This window comes from Schistocerca piceifrons, chromosome 3, assembly GCF_021461385.2.
Source record: "Schistocerca piceifrons isolate TAMUIC-IGC-003096 chromosome 3, iqSchPice1.1, whole genome shotgun sequence".
NCBI lineage: Eukaryota > Metazoa > Arthropoda > Insecta > Orthoptera > Acrididae > Schistocerca > Schistocerca piceifrons.
Genome location: NC_060140.1, coordinates 849732825 through 849760580, shown reverse-complemented (window position 1 = coordinate 849760580; position 27756 = coordinate 849732825). Strand labels below are relative to the sequence as shown.

General features: G+C 40.7%; 1 protein-coding gene across 1 annotated transcript in view; it reads right to left on the bottom strand.

The window, feature by feature from the left end:
* Positions 1 to 27756, bottom strand: part of LOC124789117 — a 209455-nt gene that overhangs the window by 126413 nt on the left and 55286 nt on the right. Inside the window, exons 6-10 of the mRNA XM_047256405.1 lie at positions 26667 to 27310; positions 17263 to 17787; positions 8146 to 8306; positions 3307 to 3327; positions 527 to 679 (exon numbers count right to left, since the gene is read on the bottom strand). Of these exons, the coding sequence (XP_047112361.1) occupies positions 527 to 679; positions 3307 to 3327; positions 8146 to 8306; positions 17263 to 17787; positions 26667 to 27310 (1504 nt within the window). The remainder of the gene's footprint in view (positions 1 to 526; positions 680 to 3306; positions 3328 to 8145; positions 8307 to 17262; positions 17788 to 26666; positions 27311 to 27756) is intronic.

Genomic DNA, 27756 nt, shown 5'->3' with positions numbered 1-27756 from the left:
CACAAATAAAGTAACAGGAACAAAATAGACGAATCCTATGTTACAGACAAGTGCTGCAATTTATCTGCCATATGTGGTAGATGGGACTAAATATTATGAAGATAAGGATTTTCATCAGCAAATCAATGAAAAGTGTTAAAAAAGACATCCAGCCAGTAAAGTAAATTTGTCACCAGTCTCATACTAGTGAAAATTTTATTGTAAATATAAAGAATCTCCACATACATGATGTGATAAATGAGGCTGTTCATATCATTATCAGGCACACATTTACCTCTCAAGTAAAGTTCCTCTCATCTATGGTACTGTTGGTACTGTAATTTTTTGTAAACAAATCAGATTTATCAGACACATGCACTAGTCTTTTTAAACAGATGTGTGCACCAGTAAAATACTAAAATATGGCTCAACAATATAAAATTCATAAGTCACAGTGTGCTTGAAAGAAGTTTTAACATTTTACAAGTATTTCACAATCAAGACCTCACCTCCAGATAAAATGAACAACTGTAAGCAGTGTGCATACCTGTAATCAAGTGTTGATTCCTGGGCCGTGGAGTCACTTGTGACTGACAGCACATCTGCCAGCCACTCTGGGTCTTCACGGTCTTTGTCATCCGTCGGAGAAAGTAATCGCACCACTTCCTGGGCCTCCTCATCTGACAGCAAACCTTCTTGTCTGTAATGAGTCAGAGATGATAGTAACTTTAAAGCCAAAAGACAGAGAGATGAAATAGGCAGTGGAGCATTGTAACCTAACAACACAAAACTGGTTAGTCATGAAGCCAAAGAAATGACTGGATTGATTTATTCTCCCGTTTCATCTTTTTAAACTGATGCATCCAGTATAATAGTAAATGGCAAGAAAAGGAAAAAAATAAAACTAAAGAAAAGAGGAAAAGAAGACGAAGAAAAAGGGCTACTCGTTTCTGATTTCATGGATACATAACTTAATAATCTCTGTACTTTCACTTATTTTAGTACTTGTACAGTAACAATAAACTGAAAAAATGTTGTTTTAATGGTACATATATGAAATTTAATTTATATCACCTTAGTTCGTCACGAATCTGCTTTCAGTCTTTACAGATGCACCACTAAGAAAACTGATTTTCAGATGGTACTTACTTGCTTGCTTGCATTTTGAAGCCCACAGTTTTAACCTATTATGGATGCTATGCCCTGAGTTGAGCAGCAAGTGGTTTGTGAAAATGCATGGTCAATTAATTACATTAATTTTATGGTGTAGTTTTTGTTCATGTTACGTTTAGGCAAGAATCTAAGATAATATTGTGGAAAATTAAGAGAAAATTGATGACGATGACGACGACGACGACGACGACGACTCAGGTGATTTGATTATACAAGAAAAATGTGACTGAGCACTCAAAGACCTAAATCAAAACAAGACACCTGGGGAAGAGAACATTTCCTCATAAGTATTAAGACTGTTCTACTTGGTATGCAGAACAGGAGAGTCAGACAAAATACCTCCAGACTTCAAAAAGATAATTTCATAATTCTGGTACCAAAGAATGGAGGTGCAAATTTTCTGCTTTCTTCCCAGAAGAACCCTATAGTCCCAATAGCTCGGAGTTTAGTCGTGTGTGTGTGTGTGTGTGTGTGTGTGTGTGTGTGTGTGTGTGTGTGGAGCTCGGAGTTTAGTCGTGTGTGTGTGTGTGTGTGTGTGTGTGTGTGTGTGTGTGTGTGTGGTATTGAAACAGGTGACTCCTGAAATAATTGCTTGCCCACCCACTTTTTTGTGACTTTCACAAGTTTATTAATGGAATTTTTATTTCTGTATTACAAAAAGTATGTGTGGCCATTTGTTGTTCTTTGAGTTAGTTCTCACGAGTCATTTTTTCCTATGGTAATGGAAACTCCTCAGTGGAATACCAGAAATGGAAGGAGTAAAGGTAAACCATTCGCAGTATTAATATTAAAACTTTTTTTCATATTTTGGGCAACCATATTAAAACTGCAAAATCTTTCATTTTTGGGCATGCAGTAGCACACTAGGAAAAATTAATCTGAAGATATCTCACGAATAAAATTTGAGCAAGGTGTCAACAAACTGATTGGTAGCACTTTATATTACCTTCACATAATTATTAGTTTTTAACCATTGTCAAGAAACTAACAATATTACTGTAGAATGATGTATAATGCCACAGAGTACAAGCTGAGAAAACCACATGTCTGCCTCCTCATTTACCAGCATCTGTCAGCAAGAGCTTTTCAAATATTTTTGGTTACACTAGGTATTTCTGGAATTAAATTTATATTTAGTGACTTGCATTTTACAATCCTGTAACATTTTTCTTTAAAAAATGTCAAATTGTTTTTGGTTAGTCAGTCTATATAGGACATATTTTTACAAATAGTTCTTTGTCTGCTTCTAAGCTATGAAGCAAGAGCAGATTTTTTACTTTAATGAGAAGTACCTCCAAACTGATGAAAACTGGAAGGTTCCTCTGAAATTAAATAATTATGTGTTACTAGTTTTTTTTTTTTATCGCTCTGTCTTTGGAGATGAGTACAAGGTGATGAAGCATGAACACCGAACCAGTTCTCTACAGGGAAATGGGAAAGTTCGCAGACTATGGCATGAGAACAGTAAGCTACTTTGAGTGGAAACTCCATGTAGTTAAAAAAAAATTCCTACTTTAAGTGGATACATTAGTCAACGAACAAAATTTTTGGCTGCAAACATGAAAGAGAAAACTAATTACAAAATATTTTCAATGTTGTTTGTGCATTTTAATTATAAAAACCTTAATGTCTGAACACTGCAATAAAGCTGTCATTATTTTTTTATTTAGTGGGCATTATCTATGTGAGATAGCAAAAGCACTTTGCATTTACCTGGCACCTGCAATATTTTGCTATAGTATTGTGCACAACATATTGCTTCACAGCACACAATCAGAGAAAACTGGGAGTGATATACAATGGTGGTGTTCGCTTCCACAGATTTAATGCCTGGTGACTCAGAAACCACTGTCTGGGCTGTCCTGTACAACAACCCATTAGCAGTATCCTTAATCTTCAAATTCACTAACAAATATTTTGCAGACATGATTTCCAGATAACAATTTTACTACAAACTGTACAGTGAGCAATCCCAAGTAATAAAAATGACAAAAGGCATCATCCTCTTTAAGTTACTATTCTTTTGGTCCCCTCCCATTAAATTTTGTTACAGATTACCATCTGCATGTATTTTATTACGTGGATGGTGTCAACGAATACACCATTGCAAATAAATATTTGTTTTAGTATAAATGTATGCATTAAAATACTCACCGAATTTTCTTTTCCAGAATTCTTCATGTTTGAGGAATGTGTGAAAGCAAGAAAATAAGAACAGCATATTAGTGAGTTGGCAAGCAGTACACAAGATGCATGCCTGAACCACATAACAAGAGCAGTGTCTGCCCTAGCAGATTACTTTTGCAAATCCGGTCATTTCTCTGTGTGAATGAAAAAGGTGACAGAGTTACAATGTTTCACAGTGAATTGTTATCATGCAGTAGCAGACAAAACTTGGATTTGGGCGAGAAGGCAAAATGGGTGGAGTGGGGGCAGCAGCTAGTTTATTGAACAAAAGGTTCCTTTCTCCTGCAAAAGAGGATAGTGTTGGAGGAATCAGAAACATTTTATTTCATAATTTTTTCCTTCGGTTTCTTAGAACATCAAAGTCTGCAGGTGCATCGCACACAACAGAATAAACAACATTTTCCATTTATCCTTCTTTACCGAGGCTAAACTGGACCTGACAAGAAATTATGTTGAGGTTGTGCGTTACCACTACTTTTATATGCAGTCTTCTCAAACATCTTGAAATACACATGTATACAAAAATTTATTTCTAATTGCATACAATTCTTTTTCTTCCATTTTTATAAACTAGATTATTAACAAGTATTTTAATGTCTTGAGAGAGACTACACCTGACAGAGACGTTGCACAAGTGACTGAGTCCAGAACTAATATACTGTGAACTGAACATCAAATATTCAAGTGTTAAGTAACAAAGCCACCCTGGTATCTCTTACCTTGTCCTGGAGTGTGACGTGTGTAGGGAAATTTTTCTACTTAATTTCTTTTTTCTTTAACACTTTCCTCTCTTTTTCTGAATAAAGAAACATCTGGTTCTGATACTCATATGTAAAGTTTCTTTCATCTTTGTTCATGCCTGTGCCTGAGATACGTATCTTTATTAAATTATTTTCTTAATTTTGGAGATACTCATTCTTACAGAAGTTTTGCTTCTATATTCAGAAAGAAGAGTGTGTGTGTGTGTGTGTGTGTGTGTGTGTGTGTGTGTGTGTGTGTGTGTCTGTCAGAGAGAGAGAGAGAGAGAGAGAGAGAGAGAGAGTCACACAGAGAATAACAGGCAAATAACTACTCTCAAATTCTGTAGATTACTTAAATAAATCAGCTTTATTATGTGATTCAGAACTGCAAAAGATTAAAATAAATACAGATAAAAATGTGTTAGATAGTGGACTATGTGCACTAACAGCAAAGAAAGCTTGTCTATGTCATGCATCAGCTTACCAGAAACCAAGTAAAGTTTGTATGACCCTCTTGTAGTTCATGCAAATACCTTAATTGTTAGCACAAGATCTTTTGTTAGAATCAGACTTCTCATGTAATTTTCACACAACTAATCCCAAATTTTACATTTCTTTATTTTTATTTCAACACTAATTTCTGGAGGACTTTGAAATAAAAATTATCTCAGAAAGAGAACTGAAATTTTAGAAAATGTGCATCTTAAAACGTGCAAAAAAACTGAATGGCTGGACAAGGTGGAATAACAGCACTACCAACACATACATTTAAAAGTAATGACACTTTTCCATTTGAAAATGTTAATGCCCTCCTCAGGTAGGAAAGAGTATGTGGAGGGCTGGAAAGTGAAATTAGGTCACTCACACCTGAGAATGAGAGTGGTCTGCCTGTTCAGCATGAGACAATGACACCTGCTGTGCCCCTCCAACAAGACAACAATCCGCAAAACTGCAACACACTTTCGTCTTGCGGGTGGCCCCACTTCAAGCACCATCTGCAGCGAAAGGCAGTGATCTGCACTTGTCTCGCATGTTGGTAAATGTTCCTAACAGGCAACAACCACAACACGCCGATTTGTCATCCACAGAGTCGCTGGCAGCCACCACAAGAGGTGAAGAGGTGTCAATTCCTCTGCAAGCAAAGCACACTTCTACGATCACAGTGCTGCAATGACAGGCACTACTTTCCTACACCATATCACGTGCCTGCCAGCAGCTCACACCGTCTCCGTGTGGCACGACAGTATTTAGGCCAGTGCTCAAGCACAGATCGGCAGTTCGGTCTCAGCTACTTAACCAGTCATTCTTTCAAGCCCTCTGCGGCCCATCCATCAGACCTATCCCTAGGAACCACCATCTGACAGTCGCTGTGCAGTGTTTAACTTCTAATCTCAATGAAGCTTATGGCACTGACTTTACTGCTTCAGACTTTGTCCTTACACCGGCTTAGACTAACTGTTGCCTCCATTCCAGAACATTCCAGGTGAATCTGGACATAAACCTGCTTGTTGCTCACTTTGGGGTTCCACCATCTTGTGTTCCTTGTTAGGACTCCCCAAACCTAATGAACTTTCATTTGCATACAATACACTTACTCCATGAAGGAGACCATCATTCATGTACTTATTAATAAACATTTTTGACACTGTTTACCTGGGCAGTGTTGTCACTGTGCCTCCACCAGCACAAGACATCACCACCTGTTCATCCTGAGCTCACAATGACCACATTTTCCTTTCAAACCTTCCCCAAACTAACCCCCTTTCCTATGTGGGGGAGGTACTAATTGTTTCAAAAGCTACAAACAGTGTTGCCATTTTTGAAATGTATGTATTAGCAGTACTGTTATTTCACTTCGTTCGCCGCGATAGCTGAGTGGCCAGCGTGGCAGTCCGTCACACCAAGGGGCCCGGGTTCGATTCCCGGCTGGGTTGGAGATTTTCTCTGCTCAGGGACTGGATGTTGTATTGTCCTCATTATCATTTCATAATCACCAATGGAAGGCAACGGGAAACCACCACTGGAATCATTCCCTAGGCGCTTATGCGGTGGACCTCTCTGACGAGGCTTCCCCCATGACGAGACTTGCCGTAAGGCAGAACGCAAAGTTATTTCACTTCCTGAAGGTAAATTATTGGAAGCCATAGTACCTCTTTGTAATTTTGTAGTTTTCTCAGGCAAATTTTCTTGTCAGTAAAATTAGAAATAATGTTCAATCATGTAGCAAGTCGAGTCAATACTCTACACCTCGAGTGTGCCTCACACCACAATTCAAAGTTTTTCGGCATCGCCTAATTTCATGCTGAAGGACAGAAGGAAGGGATATTAAGGTTTAACATCCCATCAGTGATTAGGTCAATAAGGACGGAGCACAATGTGAGACTGTGGTAGGATGGGGAAGGAAATTAGCCATCTCATTTGAAAAGGAACTGTTTCATTATTTGCTTTAACTGATTTACAGGGAAACCTAAATCAGAGGATCTGACTCACAGTCCTCCTGTATCTGAAGCCCAATTCATTCTGGAAGCAATATATAAACACTAAGTCTTAGCCATTCTCTGCAGCATACTGCTTCCGCAATTGATGTGCAGTGAGCAGGAGAGCCTCGAAGATCTTGGAAGAGAAGAAGACAAAGGGGTGTCTGCTAATTAGAGACTCGAGTTGATCTATAAGGCACAAATAGATTACTCTGCAAGCCACTTTACACTGCGAGGCAATGGTAGATAACGTACTGTCATTTTTGTAGCACATTTGGGGACGGCATATGGGAAAAACTATCAGGAGACCTTCCCAACTTCTCTTTGCTTTATGCCACACAAGATGTATGTGTAGGCCCTACAGCAGTGTACTAGCCATCACATAGTTACTGTTGTGTTGTTGCTAAGTGCGTAATGACACAATTTCTAGCCTATTGCAGAAACTGCCTAAAACTCTGAGAAGGTATTTCCGCGCGCGCGTGTGTGTGTGTGTGTGTGTGTGTGTGTGTGTGTGTGCACGTGCAGTGCACACCATTTTTACTGTTATAGGTACAAGGTGCAACTTACGACTTTAGTGAATGGTCTAGATTAGGAAGACATTCAAACATGCATGTCATAAGCTGTAATTTCACACACATTGCCTCATGCACTGGGGGAAAAAAGGGTATCTTAGTGTTTTGAGTCTTAGAAAATAGTGATAATAGTAATGATCCTTTAAAAATTTGTTTTCATCACTGAAACCCAATTGAATCCTTTTGTTTTTACTCATCAGAAAATTACATTTTAACACTAAGGGATAATTACCCCTCCCCCCCCACAAAGGAAACCTCTGCACTAGATATTTTATGGTTGAGAATGATTTCACTAATCAGTCAATAGTAGTTTAATCAAACAGAATCTGTTCTTTCTACCTATTTATGGGGATATTTTGTTTACTGGACATTATCATAGATATTCTGGAAGTTGAGAGAGACTTGGCACCAACATGGACCACACTGTCCAAATTTCACATGATCAATGGTCGCAGAATAAAAATATTAGCTATATGGTCATACTGATACTTTACTTCTCCTTAGAAATACCTTAGAAATACGTCCTAAATATCAGGCTTCTTGCACACCATAAATGTAAAATTTGGGATTTACTATGTTAAATTTCAAATGTTACGTAACAGTTCTGAAAGGACATACAAAAAATGGAAATCACAAAATAAGTGAGAAGAGCGCTAGTCCAATAACCCAAGTATATATTAATAATTATCAAACTACTATGCCATGATTAAAATTTGCTGAAAATACTGAAGGCCACATGTGTTTTGGGAAATTAATTAGGTTAAGCAGGCAGATTACATCTATTTTTTCTTTTTTGATGTTTTTTGAAAAAGCAGAAGTTATTTAAGGTCCTTCACATTCCACGACAGTCTAGAGAGAATGAATTGTATGTAAAAGAAAATGAGCTACAGAACAACAATGACAGAAGTCTAGCTTCTTGGTAGAATCTACATTTTCCTCTTTATCTGTAAACATAAATTTCATGTTCAAAGGGAAAAGCAGTGTAAGAATTGCATTCAGACTGAAGAAGAAACTCACTTAGTACTGAGAAGATGTTCTGCTTCATCAGGTGTCATTGCATCTGGCATCCCTGATTCCTTCTTGTCATTATCCTTCTCCTCAGGCATCTGCTTGTGGCTTTCGGCAGAATCACTAACCTGAGGATGCTGCTGTTGATCTGAGCTTTTAGCACAAACGTCCTACAAAAATTATTGATAACTGCATTAAGAAGAATATGAATCAAGTCTACAAATATAAGACAACCTAGACAGTATGAGATAATAAATTTATGGAGCAACAATGAAGCAGAAACCCATACAGATTTTATATGAGTACTCTACTTAGTCCAAGCAAATAGATATTTTTTTTATTTGTTTGTTTATTTTACCAGGTAAGTTTGAATCAGACATTTTACATCTATCAGCTCATGAAGGGATAGGGTTAAAATTGTTGACAACAAATCCTACAGAGCAACGTGAACAACCTAAATACATAAGCATTGTTTATAACAATGAAAACAATCAATTTTGGCAACATAATGTAATTGGATAGATAAAAAATCTACTCACCAAGTGGCAGCAGAAGACACGCATGTAAAAGAACATTATAATTAAGCAAGCTTCAGGAGCTAGTGTGCCGTTTTCTGTTACACATTACTGGGCTCCACACATCATTTCACTACAGGTGAGTGGTTGCCTCTTCCTTGTTTTAGATATTTGCCTATTTCTGTACCTGTTTATTAACTGTTCCACTCTCTTCCTCTAGACTAAGTTCCTATAGCCATTAAGTTAAATGTGTATTTTTAATTTAGTACTTATGAGCTTTCTGTGTCCAGTTCTCTCTAATGACTACCTGTACACCATCTCATGCTTTGTGTTTTAATAATTACCACTATAAGCCAGTAAACAACTGCACACGGCTTGTCTACATCTATACTCCACAAGCCAACTTACTTTGTGTACCACTTTCACTTCCCCCTTTCCTTGTTGCAGTCAAGAATGTTCTGCAGAAGAAAGATTGCTGGTAAGCCTCTGTGTGGACTTGGATCTCTCTAATTTTCTCTTTATAGTCTTTTAATAAGATATACAGAGGGGAAACCAATATATTTGTGGACTCTTCTAGAAATGTACACTCTTGGAATTTTAACAATTAACTACACTGTGATATAGAACACCTCTCTTGCAGCATCTGCCACTGTTGTTCACTGATCATCTCTGTGACACTTTAGTGGTTACTAAATGAACTTCTAATGAAATGTACTGCTCTTCTTTGGATGATCTTTATTTTCTGTATCAACTGTAACTGGTACAGAACCCATACTCGTGAGCAATATTCAAATATTGGCCGAATAAGGGCTTTGTAACCTACCTCTTTTACTGGTGGATGCCACCTCCTGATGATGCTTCCAATGAATGAGCCTGGTGGCTGCATTTTCTGCGATTAGCTTCATGTGGTTGTTCCATCTCAAATCACACCGTACACGCACTACTAGATATTTTATGGGAGTAACCCCCTCCAGTGATCATTTTGCAACTATGTTATCATGCAATAATGGGTCTTTCTGTCCATGTACATGAAATATGAAACATTTGTTTATATTGAGGGTCAAATGCCACTCCCTGCACTAATCCTCGGTCCTCTGCAGGGCCTGCATTTCACTACAATTTTCTAGGATTGCAATTTCTCTGCATACAGCAGCACCGTCCATGAAAGGCCTACAGGTACTTCCTATGTTGTCTACTATGCCATTTATGTAAATTGTGAAAAGTAATGGACCTAGAACAGCCCCTTAGGGGTACACCTGAAATCACTTTTATGTCTCAAGACTTTGCTCAATTGAGAATAACATGCTGTGTTCTGTTTGCTACAAACTTGTTGATTCCCCACACAGGTTGTTTCCAGTCTCCAGAATGTCATAACGTGTGAGCATACGACATAATCCAAAATTCTACAGCTCACCAACACCAGAGATATAGGCCTGTCGTTTTATGCATCTGTTTGATGACCATTCTTGAAAATGGCAATGACCAGTGCCTTTTTCCAGTTATCAGGAACACTTCACTCCTCCATAGATGTACGGTACACTGCTGCTAGAAGGAGGGAGAGTTATTTGACATACTCTAGGTACAATCGTACTGGTATCCCATCACGCCCAGTGGCCTTTCTTCAGCTGAGTGACTTCAGTTGCTTTTCTATACCATCGTCACTTATTTCGATATCAGCCATTCCGTAGTTCATGTGACAATTTAAAGGAGGTATTACAGTGCGATCTTTTTCTATGAAATATTGTTGAGAAGGGACTCAGTACTTCAGCCTTTTCTGTGTCAATCTCCATTACAATACCCTTATGATCTCTCAGTGCCTGGAGAGATGGCTTTAACATTAAGATCAAAACAACTTAAGATTTTCTGTCGAGTCAGCAGACAGAATTTCACTTTTGAATTAGTTGAACACTTCATGCATGACTCTCCCTAAGCCAATTCAGGGTTGCCACAATTTGCCCCAAGTGAATGATTTCCAGAGAAATTTCAGCTTTTTTTTTTTTTTTTTTGACAAATTTTGAGATCTAAAGCGTAAGTGAAGACATAAGTTGACAAGTGACAAGGACTTCTGTATTTCTAAATGTGTGAGCAAAAATCTTGAGTACTAACATCAACGTGTTTTGTAATGAACGGTTTTTAGATGGAGAAAGCAAGCGAGGTGGTATATATGTTTTATTAAGACCACTAATGTTATTTTATTTCAATAAAACTAAACACATCTGGTGACAAAAACATGCATTTTCTTGGAGTCGCTACCTTCACTGATTTCACAAATAACTCACAAAATCGTAGGTCTCTTGAAAGAAGTGTATAAGGTGGGGAAGAGTTGTGTAAACCAACAGTATAGGTGACCGCCAAAAAAATGTAGGCTCTACTATGTTTGTTGTTGTCAGATATTACCCACTGTGATATGTCTATTATATTAGAAGTACTGTGTGATTTTTCTTTCAAGAAATACATGAGAACATACCTCACAAATTGCCACAGGCTGCCACAGTTTACTCCTTCTTATCAAGCATACTTTCTAATACTTAAAACTACTTTCAAAGTGCCAAAATGTACTAGAATAAATAAAATGACTATAAAATGTGGCACTGTACAATGAACTTGTGGTGAGACAGTCTAAATTCGTGAAATCCATTGCCCGTGGCCTCTGGCCTGCCGAGGAGCACTGCAGTCCTGGGTCCATGGATAAACCATGAAAATCTGCCACATTATGCCACACACAGACAGACTTGGCCTGTGGCCCGATCAGTGAGACTAGATACAATAGGCAGTGATTGATTGCACATGAATGGGAAACAATAAACAATGGGCTTCAGATCATCAAAAACGGCCTGCACTTTTGGCCCATCGGGGAACTCCACTCATGTGGCCAGCTAACACACACACACACACACACACACACACACACACACACACACACACACACACACACACACACACACACACACAACTAAATTTTTGGCCATAGCCTTTGTTGGAAAACAAAAGCACACACATATTCACACAGCTACTCAGACAACTTGCTCACACGTGACCGCCGTCTCCAGCCCCCGTGGCAACAGTCTCTGGGAATCAGATTGAAACAAACTGCTCCTCACACCTCCCTGCCTCTTGTCAGCAGCTGCTAAGCTAGCAGCAAGAAGTGGTGGCAGCACTGACTACATGACTACAAGCTGAGGGGAGCGGTAGAAAGGGGAGAAGCAGTAAGGATGAGGGAGTAGGGAAGCAGCGCACATACTCAGCTGCACCCAGCCAGCAACAATGCAGAACATCTCAGTAAACAAACCATTTCATCTACTGAGACAGAAACGAGACATGTCAGAATTTCCCTGATTTTCAGAACTTGTGGCAAGACTGCACTTTTGGTTTTGTTTAGTTTTTGTTTATCTGCAAGGCTTTGGCTGCATTTAAATCTGCAGTGCATCACTCTTTCATTTCGTAACCGCTTTCTAGCACAGCTGTTGAACCATTATGGGTCTTTTCCATCCCCACACAATTTTGCTTGACACATACCTCTCTAAAGTATATTGTAGAATGCTTTTTATCTTTGTCCACTGATGCTCATCATTATCAGTGCTGGGGATGAAACTTTCATGTTGTCCTGTCAGGCATGGTGAAGCATGTTTCTTTCTGCTCTTGTTCTGCAGAAAGATCTTCCTTCTGTTCCTCATATTCCTCTTTACAGCCTTATTCAGCGATACTGTAATGGCCTTATAGTCACTAATATGCAGAGTCAAAGAGTTCGTGTCTGTCAGTCACTATCAGGTCTAAGCTGTCACCTCTACAATGCAGTTCTGCGATAATTTTTAGATAAGGCATCTGGAACAACTCCACATGTTTCCCTGTCCCTCCTATCCACCCTAATCACTTGATTCACCCCAATCTATAGCTGGTCAGAAAAAAACTCCACTTAAAACTGTAACATGACTAGGAAATTAACATGAAATATTTTACAAGTTTTCCCTCAAACATTTCGCCACTACTACTGCTGTGAGACAGGGTGCCTGTAAAAGCATCAAATAACCATGTTTAATCCACCCAAATTATTTTGCATTCTGAATTTGTATAAATTTCACTTTTCTTCAGCTCTCCAGGCAGTAAGTATGCACAACAGTACAGCTGCACCACCTGTTCTAATCTCACTGGACACTATCGCATTTTTTTAACTATAAACATACCTCTACCATCAGTGTTCAACCTCTCTTTGCAATATACATTCCAATCAAAGATTTCACTTCCTTAGACTAAAGTAACATATCATTTTTGTCTTATTCCTTTCTGACTAATCACTATCACCATGATATTACCCCTTCTCCCTACATTTTCTTATTATTTGCTTCTGGGTGTATGCCATCATGCTCTCTGAACATTAGCAGTGCAGGTGAGGTAAACTCTTTCCTTCTACTTTGCACAGTCTCAAAACCATCCATGCTAGAAAATAGCATGTCCACATTGATGGGACTGGTGGCACAGTTGCCCAAGTAGAAGCAGTGCACCTTGTTCTTTAAGTCTTCTGCAAATTATGAGATTTACCATCCAGTAGTTGGTTTTGCAGGATGATCCCTGCAGTACTGATCATCATTTTTCATTTATACCCACTCTTGCTTTTACACCATTTTACAGAAACTTCCATGCCTTGTCAACTTTCATTCAGCACAGTACAGTGAATTCATAAAAAATCCTCTCTCCCAAATTGTGAGAGATACACCAATATATATATTTTGTTAGCACTGGACATTTTTTATTTCAGATTGTGAAGAATAGGCTGCATTAGCCAGACTGGAGAATGAATTACCAACTGTCTGCAAAACTGAGGAAATGTTGCTGCCTCCTAACATACCTACGCGTACACAAAAAACACACACACACACACACACACACACACACACACACACACACACACACACAGAGAGAGAGAGAGAGAGAGAGAGAGAGAGAGAGAGAGAGAGAGAGAGAGAGAGAGAGAGAGAGAGAGAGATCCATTTTCAACATAGGCCTTGTTGGCCGAAAGCGTACGACAGTCTCTTTGTTATGCCTACCTGTGACTCAGCATCTCTACTATATAGTGAGTAGCAACTTCCCTTTTCATAATATTGTAAAATCAGGCTTTTTGCAAATGATGCAGTGACATATAAAGAAGTACTATTTGAAAGAAGCTGCATAAATATTTGTCAGATCTTGAGAAGATTTGAATGTGGTGCAAAGATTGGCAAATTCCTCTAAATCCTCAGAAATTTAAAATTTTGCATTCCACTAAACAAAAACAAAAAAATAGTATCCTATGACAATAACATCACCGAGTCACTCTTGGAACTGCCCAACTCATGAATACCTGGCTGTAACACTTCGTAAGGATACGAAATGGAATGATTACACAGGTTCAGTTGAGGTAAAATAGAGGTAGAGTTCAGTTTATTGGTAGAGTACTGGGTAAGTGCAATCAGTCTACTAAAGAGATTGTTTACAAGTCACTCGTGCAACCAATCCTAGTAATTGCTCAAGTGTGTGGAACCCGCACCAGATAGGACTAACAAGGGATTTTGAACATATACAGTAAAGGGCAGCATGAATGGTCATAGCTTGGTTTGATCCGTGGGAACTGAATTGGAAGTCTCTTGAAGATATACGAAAACTAGCCGAGAAATACTATTAATGAAGTTTCAAGAACTGGCTTTAAATGATTAGGAATATACTACAAACTCCTTCGTATCATTCACATGAGATTGTGAGGAGAAGATTAGAATAATTACTGCATGCACAGAGGCATTCAAACAATCATTCTTCCCAAGCTCCATACGCAAATGGAACAGGAAGAAACTAATAACTGGTACAATGGGACGTGCCCTCTACCATGCACCTCATAGTGGTTTTCAGAGTACAGATGTAGATGTAGAACTGATATAATATTACACATTTTTTTTGTAGTATATTACTAATCAGGGCAGTGCTAAGGCCATTGCTGGAAGCAATATGTTTGACGGTCTGTAGGTTATCTGAACACGACAGAAGTTGGATTTTAATGACCAAAGATTCAACTTTTACCGAATATCCTACCAGAAAACCATCCATGTGATGAGTGCGAAACTTTACATTCTGTTAAAAAAGCAGAATTATGAATTTACTGGAAACTAGCAAATACAAGACATGGAGTACCAGATTACTATTGAATAATAAGACAATTTTCTTTTTCTTCCTTTGTTAAATTCAGTTTTCATTGCAAATACTGGATTTAAATTACAAATTCGTCTTATTTCTCATCAGTTGTTAAATGTATCCCAAGATAAAAACTTTGCTCCCTTTTTTAGTTAACATAATTATTTCTATGTGACAAAAATTATGGATTCCTATGTGAACATTGTGTATAATTTCTGTATCTTTTTGTACAAATAATGTCTGTGTAAGTCACAAATCATTTTTGTGTGTGTTTGTGAGTTTCACCGGTCACTTGAACACGGACTACGAAGCTTAATGCAGGTTGTGACCAAATAAATAAAATTTTGCAGAACATAAGGAAGTGTTTTCCTATTTAATATTATCATGTACTACAAAGCACTGACAGGTAATTCAGCTAACGTAATTTTACACATTATAATACAATACTTCAGACAATTTTACACCAGTCTCCTAGTGTTTTTGTTTTACTTATATTTATTATATCAGTTCCCACTGTGTGATTCAAGTTTTTGCTTCCCTTTTTAGGAATTATGCCAAACATTACGCACATTTATTGTTAAGTCAGAATAACCTCTTATTATTTGCATTGGCATGATAGGTTTCATGGAGAGTAGCACCTATGAAGCAATCCTACCAAGCCAGATTACTGCAGAAATTACATTTTTTGCACTTTCTTTTATTATGGGAGGGGGGGAGGGCTTTTTAATCAATCTAAGTTATCAATTGAAGCAACAGGCCAAAGTACCTTGTGTCAGACAGTCTCATCTAACAGATGTTTTAACTTGGTAACTTTGAAAATATATTTCTGGACAAAATCCGATTTTTGATTAGTACACCACCTCATTATATAATCATTTGATAAAAATAACATTTTGTTCATTTTTATTTTGGCATTTTTGTAGTGATAATTTTTACATTTTTAGCTCTCATATCCCCATGACAATCTGGTTTAGTCGAGATATTATAAACTATTTCCATGTGAACTGAACCACCACTCTGTAAGGGACAATTATTTTTATTTTTACTCACTGAATCTTCCATTAAACTGATCTTTAGCATAACTGGAGAACTGTACAAAAGGTAACTGTAATTAACATACACTTACTTATGATGTATAGTTTGGTTGATGCTGTACCACTGCCATCACATGCCAACCTTGTAAAAGAAACTGCCTAGGCAGAGGGGCCACAAGTTTGGCGGAATATCTATCACTGGAGCGATGGGAGTGAGCAGCAGCTGGTTTGGTGGCTGTAGCTGTGTACAGCTTCAGGTGGCACTACATTTTCCCTTTTGAACAGTGGTATAGTGGCAACAGTGATAGCAGCCCTATTCAAATGCTGAAGTTGATTGTAAATGAACATTCTCTTAAAGTTTCGTTTCTTATTCAAACCTCAGAAGTCAAATGGAACCAAGGATCCATAACACAGGATGAAGGTACATCATCCAAGGCAAGACTATCAACAAAAGTTGAGAATTCAGATATCTGCTAATGGGAGGCGGCTCAATTAAATGCCAGAAAATAAACACAAACCAATGGAAAGTCCAGGATGGAATAACTACAACACGGAAAAGATAATTGACAAAAATCAATTTTTGAAAATATAATGTAACTGGATGGATAAAAACCTACTCACCAACCAGTGGCAGGAGGGGAAAAAAACCATAAAAAGTATTACAGTTAGCAAGCTTTTGGAGCCAGTGGCTCCTGGCAGAAGGGCTGAAGGAGAAGGAAAATGGATGAAGGAAAAGGACTGGTGATGTTCAGGAAAAGGAGATAGCTCGGAAAAGTCGCCCAGAATCTAGAGTCAGGGAAGACTCACCAGATGGGATGAGAAGGAAAGACCGACTGTTGGGGACTGCAGCTGATGAGAATTAAATGTCCTCCAACAACCAGTCGTTCCTTCTCACCCCATTCGGTGAGTCTTCCCTGGCTCAGGGTTCTGGGCAACTTTTCCAAACTCGCCCCTTTTCCTAAACATCACCAGTCCTTTTCCTTCATCCTTTTCCCTTCCCCTTCCCCTTCAATCCTTCTGCCAGAAGAAGCAGCCACTGGCTCTGACAGCTCACAAACTGTAATACCTTTTATGTATATGTGTTCCCCCACTGTAGCTTGAAAAGGATAGACTGCTACTTACCACACAGAAGGCGGCAACGAGTTGCAGACAGGCACAATGAAGAAACTGCTAAAAATTTAAGACCCAAAAGCTTAAGTTTATAGCATTGTACCTGTCTACGACTCAACATCTCCTCTATATGGTGAATAGTAATCTATCCTATTCATATTGTAGAAAATAAATATAGATAAGTTTTTACTGCATTTTCCAATTATGCTTAACATCAACCTCCACAGAAACAATTGTTTCTTTAGTGTTTTATCATTATCAACTACTACACTTGTTTTGTTCTTGTATTTACTGTTAACTATTCAACTCACTTTTTGCCTTTTTTTGTCCTCTTCACGTTCAGCTTCATCATCTCCATCTTCGGCATCTGCGTCAGCAAATTCAACATCTTGAAGGTCCAAAATACTGCTTTCCAACTTTCCTTCTGACGTTTCACTAACCACATTAGCGTCTATGGCATTCGATGACTGAACTACTTGATGTGCACTTTCACTGTTTGCACACATTGTCACTGGGCTAGGAACACGCTCACTAACATCCTCCGAGGGCACAATTACATCACCTTCGGATAATACTGACAGCTGCTGTGGGGCAGGAGTTAACTCTTCAGCTACTTTTCCAGTCTGTGGTCCAGATGGTTCACTAGCAGCAAGACATTGTGGCAACTGCTGGTCTGTCGAGCTGATGTGCCTTGTGGACACGAGATTCCCATCTACACAATAGGAGTCAGGTGTGGTTTCAGTCAGTTCCTTGACTGCTTCCTCCTCTCTAGGAGCAGTATCTGCAACTTCAACTGGGGCTGGCACCGTTGGGGACAGTGGAGCCTTCTCCGATGGCTGAAAGATGACAACTAGCTTTAAACACTGTATCCGAGGCAACAAAATGTGTTATTTTTATTTTAATACGTCACTAAAAAAGATCAACAAAAATAATCAATTACTGACAAAATATTTAACTGGACAAATAAAAAAAAAATCTACTCACCAAGCGGCAGAAGAACACACACATAAAAGATGGTTGTAACTGGCAAGCTATCAGAACCAGTGGCTCCTTTTTCAAGAAGAAGGATTGAAGGGAAAAGACGAGGAGTGAAGGAAATCTACCCCTTTTACTAGACCTCTCCAGTCCTTTTCCTTCACCCCTCTTCCTTCCCCTTCAATCCTTCTGACTGAAGGAGCCACTGGCTCTGAAAGCTTGCCAATTACAACCACCTTTTATATGTGTGTTCTGCTACCACTTGGTGAATAGATTTTTTATCTATCCGATTCAATAATTTTGTCAACTAAAAAAGATCAGGAATATGAACATTATAACTCTACATAGAGATTGGAAAAATCACAAGTCATACCAACATCACTCTAAATTAACTACTTTACAGAAGAAAAATCAAAATTTAACAACAAAACAAAGCTCTGCTTCATTCACCATTCATATTAACCATATTCTCCCTATTTGTTTCTCCATTATAATTTTTTTCATCTTGAGAATTATTGGCCTCAAACATCATTAAGATATTATTACGATATTTGATTTTGGCCTCAAACATTCTTTGTTTAGTCTTTTCAGCATATGAAGTCAATTGCTCTTTAATCAGTACAGGGCCACTAGCATCCACTCACTACTTTGACTCGGGTAAATAAGTGAACCATGGTCTCATATGCAGTAACAAATTGGCTAAGAACACTTTAAAACAGTCCCAACTTTAATGAGAAACTTCTTTTCACATATGGTCTTGTCACTATTCAACAAATGCAGAATCTGTCTCCCACACAGTTTTTCATATATAACTCTCTACGTACAACGTACTGTACATTTCTTCTTGCCGTATGCCTTTTACTTCAGCTATTTCATGCCACTCTCATCACCAACTGACGAATACCATATTGATGATCACCTTTGACTTTCAGCTGCCATTCCCATTTTTGACATTTTCATATGAACCATCTTTAAGATATTAATGGCTAGTCTTCAACCATCCATTTCTTAACTGTTTAAAATGATGCAGCAGACTCTTTATAAACACTCACTTAATCTGAATTTATTTCCACTGGTAATAAAATTCTCTCACAATAGTAAAGATAAAAACTCAGTACTGCAGTTTATCAGTGTATCTATGTGTACAAAATGTGCACAACTGCATTAAAAAAAGGCTGTATGAACAAACCTCCATGGATCAGGTTGACACTTCACTTGCACTATTGTGAAATATGCACTAACATAGCACAAAACAAGTTTCCTTGGAATCTGCGTCAGCCCTTCACCAATCTGATAATTTTTCACCTTGTTGTCCAACATTGAAAAGGCGAAGTCGCTTTACAAAACTTTCTATGCTTGCATATATTTTACTATACTGTATTTTTCTCCTGATCCTACTCCTACTATATTTAGTCTATTTCTGGATGACACCCTGTTATCCTAGCTGAAACAAAACTTGTGTTACCACTTATCTTGCATAATATTCTCTGCAGAGACAAAGTGCAATACAGAACAAGCAGTGAATCATTACCTCTTACTTAGCAGAAAACGTGCTGGGTGTAAGCAATGCAAGAAGACAAATCCCTGTGGTTATTGCAGTCACAAGAGACACAGACAATAGATCAAATTCAGGCAAACAGCATTGAAGGAAATTCAGATGTCAGATATTCACAATTCATCTTATAACAACAGAGAAGAAAGTGAAATAAAGGAAAAAGTGAAATCAACTTGTTTCATCAGAATATGCGAAGAGGGGAGGTAAAACAAAGTAGATGACTTCTTAATTTGTTTGCACTTGTTTCTAAGATCTTAGTAGCTGGAAAGGAATCATTGTCATTTGTCTATCTGCATATCATATAACAACAGGGACAGCAAATCTTAATGTAAATGGTTATAAGTTAGCTGCATAGTCATTTAGATCCAATATGGATAAAGGAGACATTGTCACATTCATAAAAAAGGAATATAAACACAAAAATGTGGAAATATGTAAGTTCTGTATAGAACATGATACAGAAGGTCTCCATTGGGTAGCTGTGAAATTTTCATGAAGCATTCTGATGCTCTCTTTCAGGCAGAAGGGAGGGATTATTAATTTGTCACAATTTTAATGTAAATTTCTGGAAAAATCTTACAGGAAAAGTGATCTAGAAGTCTTTTAGCCACTTATTATTTGATATCAGTCATAAATTTCCCTACCTGAGTTGCTCAAGATATATGACCCTTATAGACAATGTATTCATTCAACGAACAGCAGTTAAACAGACACATACCCGTCGTGTCGTATACAGATTGTCAGATCACGATGCACAGAGAGTCACATTATACACGAAGGTCACAAAAATCACGTGATAGTGGTAACACATATACAGATAGCAGTATCATCATGTACACAAGATATAAAATGGCAGTGTTTTGGCGGAGCAGTCATTTGTACCCAGGTGATTCATTTTGAAGGGTTTTCAACACAGTTATGTTGGCATTATAGGAATGAAAAGACTTTGAATGCAGAATTGCAGTTGGAGCTAGATGCATGCGACAGTCCATTTCAGAAGACCCACAGTGTCAAGAGTGTGATGAGAACGCAAAATTTCGTACATTATCTCTCACCACAAATAACGCAGTGACAGACAGGCTTCACTTAACGACCAAGAGCAGCGACATTTGTGTAGAATTGTTAGTGCTAACAGATGAGCTACACTGCATGAAATAGTAGCAGAAATCAATGTGGGATGTACAAGAAACATATCCATTAGGAAAATGTGGCAAAATCTGCATAAAGGCTACAGCAGCTGACGACCAATGCAAGTGCCTTTGCTAACAGCGTGACATCGGCTGCAGTGCCTCTCCTTGGTTCGTGACCGTATCAGTTGGATCCTAGATGACTGGAAAACCGTAGCCCGATTAGACCAGTCCCGATTTCAGTTGATAAGAGCTAATGGCAAAGTTCAAGTGTGGTGCAGATTTCATGAAGACACGGTTCCAAATTGTCAACAGCATACTGTGCAAGCTGGTTGGTGGTGGCTCCATAACAGTGTGGGCTGTGTTTACATCGAATGGACTGGGTGGTCCAACCGAACCAACCACTGACAGGAAATGTTACACTTGGCTACTTTGGGACCATTTGCAGCCATTTGTGCACTTCATGTTCCCAAACATGTCACCAGGCCATAATTGTGAGTAGTTTGGAGAACATTCCTGATAATTTGAGCAAATCCAGATCGCCCAACGTGAATCTCATCGAACATTTGTGGACAGAATTGAATGGTCAGTTTGTGCAGGAGGTCCCACACCCGCAACACTTTCACAATTGTGGATGGCTATAGAGGCAGCACGACTCAATATTTCTGCAGGGGACATCCAACGACTTGTCGAGTCCATGTCACATCAAGCTGCTGCACTACGCCAGGCTAAAAGAGGTCCGACATGATATTAGGAGGTATCCCATGACTGTCACCTTATTGTATAACCTAGCTCCATGTACCATTCAGAAATACTAAGACAACAGTGGAGCTGATTACTGCCAAAACTACTGAAGATTTTAAACGAAGCTTGAAAAATGTTGACTGATGTGATGTTTACCATTAGCCTAATGCTAACTCTAAATTCAAAGTATTTCTTAATGAGTCTGTATCAAAGAGAATGGAACCATTGTTAAAAAAAGTTCAAATGTAGCACATATTTTAAGAATCACTTTTTAAAAATAGGTGAGAAAATTAGTGCAATTAGTTCAGAAGAGAGCAAAACACCACACAGAAGAAACAATACAAAGATCATTTAGTGAAATAAAAATTAATCTCAAGTCTCCATCTGAAATAAGAAAGATTAGCGTGACTATAAAAAGTAAAAGTTCACACCAGATGGATAATATCTCCAATAAGACACTAAAAAGTTTTGGTCCTACAAAATGTGACGTACTTAGTCGTGTACGTAATGAGTCACAAACTTAAGATTTTTCCCAGAAAGATTGAAATATGCTAGAGTTAGGCCTCTCTATAGCAAAATAGTGACTCCACAGTTGTCAATAACTTTTATCCAGTGTCAATCCTTACATAATTTTCCAAAATTTTTGAAAAAGTAATGTACTCTAAGCTTGTCACCCAACTGTATAGGTATGTGATACTTAGCCCACCACAGTTTGGATTGCAAAGGAGTCTTTTTACTGAGTGATATACATATACATTCAACGAGCACATAATAAAATATCACCAACTGGAATGATCTGTGACTTATCAAAGGTATTTGATTGTGTCAGTTATAATTTTTTTTTTAGAGAAGTTAAGTTTTTATGGAGTATGCAGCTCAGAAAATGAGTAATTTCTTATTTAACGAACAGCATGCAGAAAGCTACCTTAGGCTGTTGGAGCGATACAAAGAGAGACACTGCATCATTTGCATGGGAAGGCATTATAACCGAGTCCCACAGAGTTCAATCATTGACATACTATTGCTCTCACTTTCTGTTAATGACCAGCTACTTTATTTGAATCAGGAAGCAGTATTAGTTCTGTTTGCAGATGATACAAGCATTGCTATGTAGCTGAGTAAACAGGCATAAACAGAGAAAACAGGAAACGATGTTTCTGTGAAAGTTACTGAATGATTTTGTAGAAATGGGCTAGCTTTTAACTTTTAAAAAATACAAGTCATCCAGTTTTGTACTGTCAAAAATATCCCACATTATATAACCTAAGTTTACCAAAAATAAATAATAACTGGGGCAGAAAATTGTAAGTTCTTTGAAGTGTGATTGAAGAAAACTTAAGCTGTCAAAATGATGTAGCAGACCTGCTAAAATATTTAAATTCAGAAATCATTGCATTATGAATAACTGCCAATTTTGGGGATATAGAGGTCAGTAGGTTAACACATTTTTTTGTATTTTTATTCACTGATGAATTATGGGATAACATTCCAGGGTAACTTCTTGCTCAGGGAAAAGTATTCATTGCACGAAAAAGTTGTGTGTGGAGTTTATGTATCCATCTAAGCAGTTGGGAATATTAAGCACAGCTTCACAGTAGAGTTATTCACTTTTGAAATTTGTGATCAATAAGACATGACAGAATGAGATTTTCACTCTGCAGCGGAGTGTGCGCTGATATGAAACTTCCAGGCAGATTAAAACTGTGTGCCTGACCGAGACTCGAACTCGGGACCTTTGCCTTTCGCGGGCAAGTGCTCTACCATCTGAGCTACCGAAGCACGACCGGTACTCACAGCTTTACTTCTGCCAGTACCTCGTCTCCTACCTTCCAAACTTTACAGAAGCTCTCCTGCAAACCTTGCAGATGGTAGAGCACTTGCCCGCGAAAGGCAAAGGTCCCGAGATCGAGTCTCGGTTGGGCACACAGTTTTAATCTGCCAGGAAGTTTCAAGACATGACAATTTCAGAGTAACAGAGGTAATCACAATTACAATGCTAGAAGGCAAAATGATCTGCATTACCTTTTAATGAAACTGACCTTAGCACAGAAAGGGGTGAAATATGCACCTATGAAACTCTGACAATCTATCCATGGAAATAAAATGTCTGACAGATAATGGAAATGTTTTCGAATTTAGATTAAAGAGGTTTCTCCTTAACAACTCAATACTGACAGCTGCTGTGGGTCAGGAGTTAACTCTTCAGCTACCTCTCCAGTCTGTGGCCCAGATGGTTCACTGGCAGCAAGACATTGTGGCAACTGCCGGTCTGTCAACCTGATGTGCCTTGTGGACACGAGATTCCTATCATTTTTTATTCTGTTGCATGTAAATGGTTTATGTTTGTTCTGCTGAAACATTCCACATCTTAATGTTTATCATGAATTTGATCTATAGAACAAAAAACTAACTAGTTCTACGTCTGCAACAACTGCTTGTGACCACAGTAGCTCGTGTGCTCAGACAAATCAACGTGACCAAATGAGCACAACAGCCACCACACAATGTGTCTTTCTGAACCCTTAATTATCCTCAGTGCTTGTATCGAAGAACAAATGTGTAACATCTCTACCACTACAATAAACAACAACAACACAGAACACAGGAAAGAAGGATATTTACTGGGTAACATAGTTCTGAAAATGCAATGTTTTGAACTGCAATGTGTGTGAAGTTTCATACAGTCAAGTGGATTCTCGGAATCTAGTAGAGGTAAGCAAAACTTTGAGCAAATCGAATATCAACGAATATTAAATGCAAAATTAAATGAAGACAGTACGTAAGCAGGGGAAGTGTGCTGATAACTGTCAGGGTTGAAATGCTCTTCTAAGGAACTGTGACTTGTATTTACACACATTCTTCACTTTTAATTATTCAACCCAAACTACGTGCTCCTGTTACACAATTGAACTGAAAACTTAATAATAATGATGGGTGCTAGGCACACTGTCCATCTCCTTTGCTAACCTGCACAGAAGTTTTCATTCTGCTCCCTCCCCCCATCCCCCTTCCCACCAAACACATGCTTTCCAATTTCATTTAATTACATTATCAACCACTAACATCCACTGAAATATAGGTTGAATTGGTGTGGAAGCTTGATGCCTCTCTGTCATCAAAATCTTGTTTTACTTAAAATTGTCTTTATTATTGTTACTACCATCATTCCAATTAATGATGCAACTATTGGTCTTCTGGACATATTAATGTAATTGTGACTAAAATTCAGTATCAGTACAACCAGGAAGAGAACATCTTTAATTGTAAAGGAAGGTCCCGTAAAGATCCTATTAAGGAGGAGGAGGATGAGGAGGGGGAGAGGGGGGAAGAGGAGGAGGAGGGGGAGGGGGAGGGGGAGAGGGGGGAAGAGGAGGAGGAGGGGGAGGGGGAGGGGGAGAGGGGGGAAGAGGAGGAGGAGGGGGAGGGGGAGGGGGAGAGGGGGGAAGAGGAGGAGGAGGGGGAGGGGGAGGGGGAGAGGGGGGAAGAGGAGGAGGAGGGGGAGGGGGAGGGGGAGAGGGGGGAAGAGGAGGAGGAGGGGGAGGGGGAGGGGGAGAGGGGGGAAGAGGAGGAGGGGGGAGGGGGAGGGGGAGAGGGGGGAAGAGGAGGAGGAGGGGGAGGGGGAGGGGGAGAGGAGGGAAGAGGAGGAGGAGGGGGAGGGGGAGAGGGGGGAAGAGGAGGAGGAGGGGGAGGGGGAGAGGGGGGAAGAGGAGGGGGAGGGGGAGGGGGGAGGGGGAGAGGGGGGAAGAGGAGGGGGAGGGGGAGGGGGAGAGGGGGGAAGAGGATGGGGAGGGGGAGGGGGAGGGGGAGAGGGGGAAGGGGGAGAGGGGGAGGAGGAAGAGGAGGAGGGGGAGGAGGAAGAGGAGGAGGGGGAAGAGGAGGAAGAGGAGGGGGAAGAGGAGGAGGAGGAGGAGGGGGAAGAGGAGGAGGAGGAGGAGGGGAAGAAGAGGAGGAGGAGGAGGAGGGGGAAGAAGAGGAGGAGGAGGAGGAGGGGGAAGAGGAGGAGGAGGAGGAGGGGGAAGAGGAGGAGGAGGGGGAAGAGGAGGAGGAGGAGGAGGGGGAAGAGGAGGAGGAGGAGGAGGGGGAAGAGGAGGAGGAGGAAGAGGAGGAAGAGGAGGAGGAGGAGGAGGGGGAAGAGGAGGAGGGGGGAAGAGGAGGAGGGGGGAAGAGGAGGAGGGGGGGAAGAGGAGGAGGGGGGGAAGAGGAGGAGGGGGGGAAGAGGAGGAGGGGGGGAAGAGGAGGAGGGGGGGAAGAGGAGGAGGGGGGAAGAGGAGGAGGGGGGGAAGAGGAGGAGGGGGGAAGAGGAGGAGGGGGGAAGAGGAGGAGGGGGGAAGAGGAGGAGGGGGGAAGAGGAGGAGGGGGGGAAGAGGAGGAGGGGGGAAGAGGAGGAGGGGGGGAAGAGGAGGAGGGGGGGAAGAGGAGGAGGGGGGGAAGAGGAGGAGGGGGGGAAGAGGAGGAGGGGGGGAAGAGGAGGAGGGGGGAAGAGGAGGAGGGGGGAAGAGGAGGAGGGGGGAAGAGGAGGAGGGGGGGAAGAGGAGGAGGGGGGAAGAGGAGGAGGGGGGAAGAGGAGGAGGGGGGAAGAGGAGGAGGAGGGGAAGAGGAGGAGGAGGGGAAGAGGAGGAGGAGGGGAAGAGGAGGAGGAGGGGAAGAGGAGGAGGGGGGAAGAGGAGGAGGGCGGGAAGAGGAGGAGGGGGGGAAGAGGAGGAGGGGGGGAAGAGGAGGAGGGGGGGAAGAGGAGGAGGGGGGAAGAGGAGGAGGGGGGGAAGAGGAGGAGGGGGGGAAGAGGAGGAGGGGGGAAGAGGAGGAGGGGGGAAGAGGAGGAGGGGGGAAGAGGAGGAGGGGGGAAGAGGAGGAGGGGGGGAAGAGGAGGAGGGGGGGAAGAGGAGGAGGGGGGGAAGAGGAGGAGGGGGGGAAGAGGAGGAGGGGGGGAAGAGGAGGAGGGGGGAAGAGGAGGAGGGGGGAAGAGGAGGAGGGGGGAAGAGGAGGAGGGGGGAAGAGGAGGAGGGGGGGAAGAGGAGGAGGGGGGGAAGAGGAGGAGGGGGGGAAGAGGAGGAGGGGGAAGAGGAGGAGGGGGAAGAGGAGGAGGGGGAAGAGGAGGAGGGGAAGAGGAGGAGGGGAAGAGGAGGAGGGGGAAGAGGAGGAGGGGGAGAGGGGGAAGAGGAGGAGGGGGAGAGGGGGAAGAGGAGGAGGGGGAGGAGGGGGAGAGGGGGAAGAGGAGGAGGGGGAGAGGGGGAAGAGGAGAGGAAGAATTACGGAGAGCTAATGGGTGTGGCATTGGCAGTACATTTCCGTCCACACTTAAACATTTGCTTCATACCTCATTCTTCTCAGCAGCATCTAATTTCAGAGCACTGGCTGTCCTCAGTTCAGGTGCACCCAGGAGCTCTGAATGGCTGGCATCCACAGCACCAGTACCAGACCTGGGCTCCACCAGCTCAGGACCTCCCAAAGCCACCACACTGTTTGTTAACTTGCTGACTTCAGAAATCAACTTTTCCTCATGAGCCTCAACAAACAGCTGGGTGCTCTCAACAAAAGCTGGTACTGCTGTAGAATTTTCTGCGCTGACTTGCTTAGTAACATTCGTGACGTCGATCCTGTCAGGAAGTGATGAGGGCTCATGAGAAGGGCTGACTCCAGGTGGTTTTGGGTGGTCCGTGATGCCACAGGTGGAGATGACAGCCGGAGGGCTCGGAACCTCCGTGTACAGTGCCCCTCCTGGGGGGTGCCATTCCCCTCCGTCGCTCTGCGACTCCAGTTCTCGCAGCACTGAATTAGTAATAGGATCTTGCAATGTCAGCTGCACCGATGACACCACTGTTTTGGGCTTTTCTGAATGTTCTTTATCATTTGAAAGTTCTTTAGCCTTTTTGTCATCCTGCAGGACTCCAGTCTTTGTATCCCCTCTAACAGATTTGTGGCCATCACCTGACAAATCGCTTGTGCTGTCACCACCACGCCCTGTAAGCAGAAATCTCTCATATTATTGGGAATTAAAAGCACTATACATTCACAACAAGAAAATGTGTGATGATGTATCACATGATGCACTGTTCTATCTTACCCGTCATGTTACTCAGTCTGCACTTACAGCAAGAAATAAAACCTAGAACTTCACACATTTGCCAAAGTTTGTCAAAGATGGCAAAGGCACCGGAACATGAATTAAACAGAATGGATAGTGTCTTGGAAGGTGGTTTCAAACATACATTAACAAGGGGAAAACATGGCTATAGAGGTGGTGTCAGATTGGATCAGCTGATGCTGAGGAATTAGATTAAGAAATTACACAGCGAAAAGAATAGAGGAGTGTTGCTATTTGGACTTCAAAATAAAAGTCAATGTCACAAATAAAGATGACTATAAATGTACACAGGCAAAAGTAAGAAAAATTTCTGGACGTGATA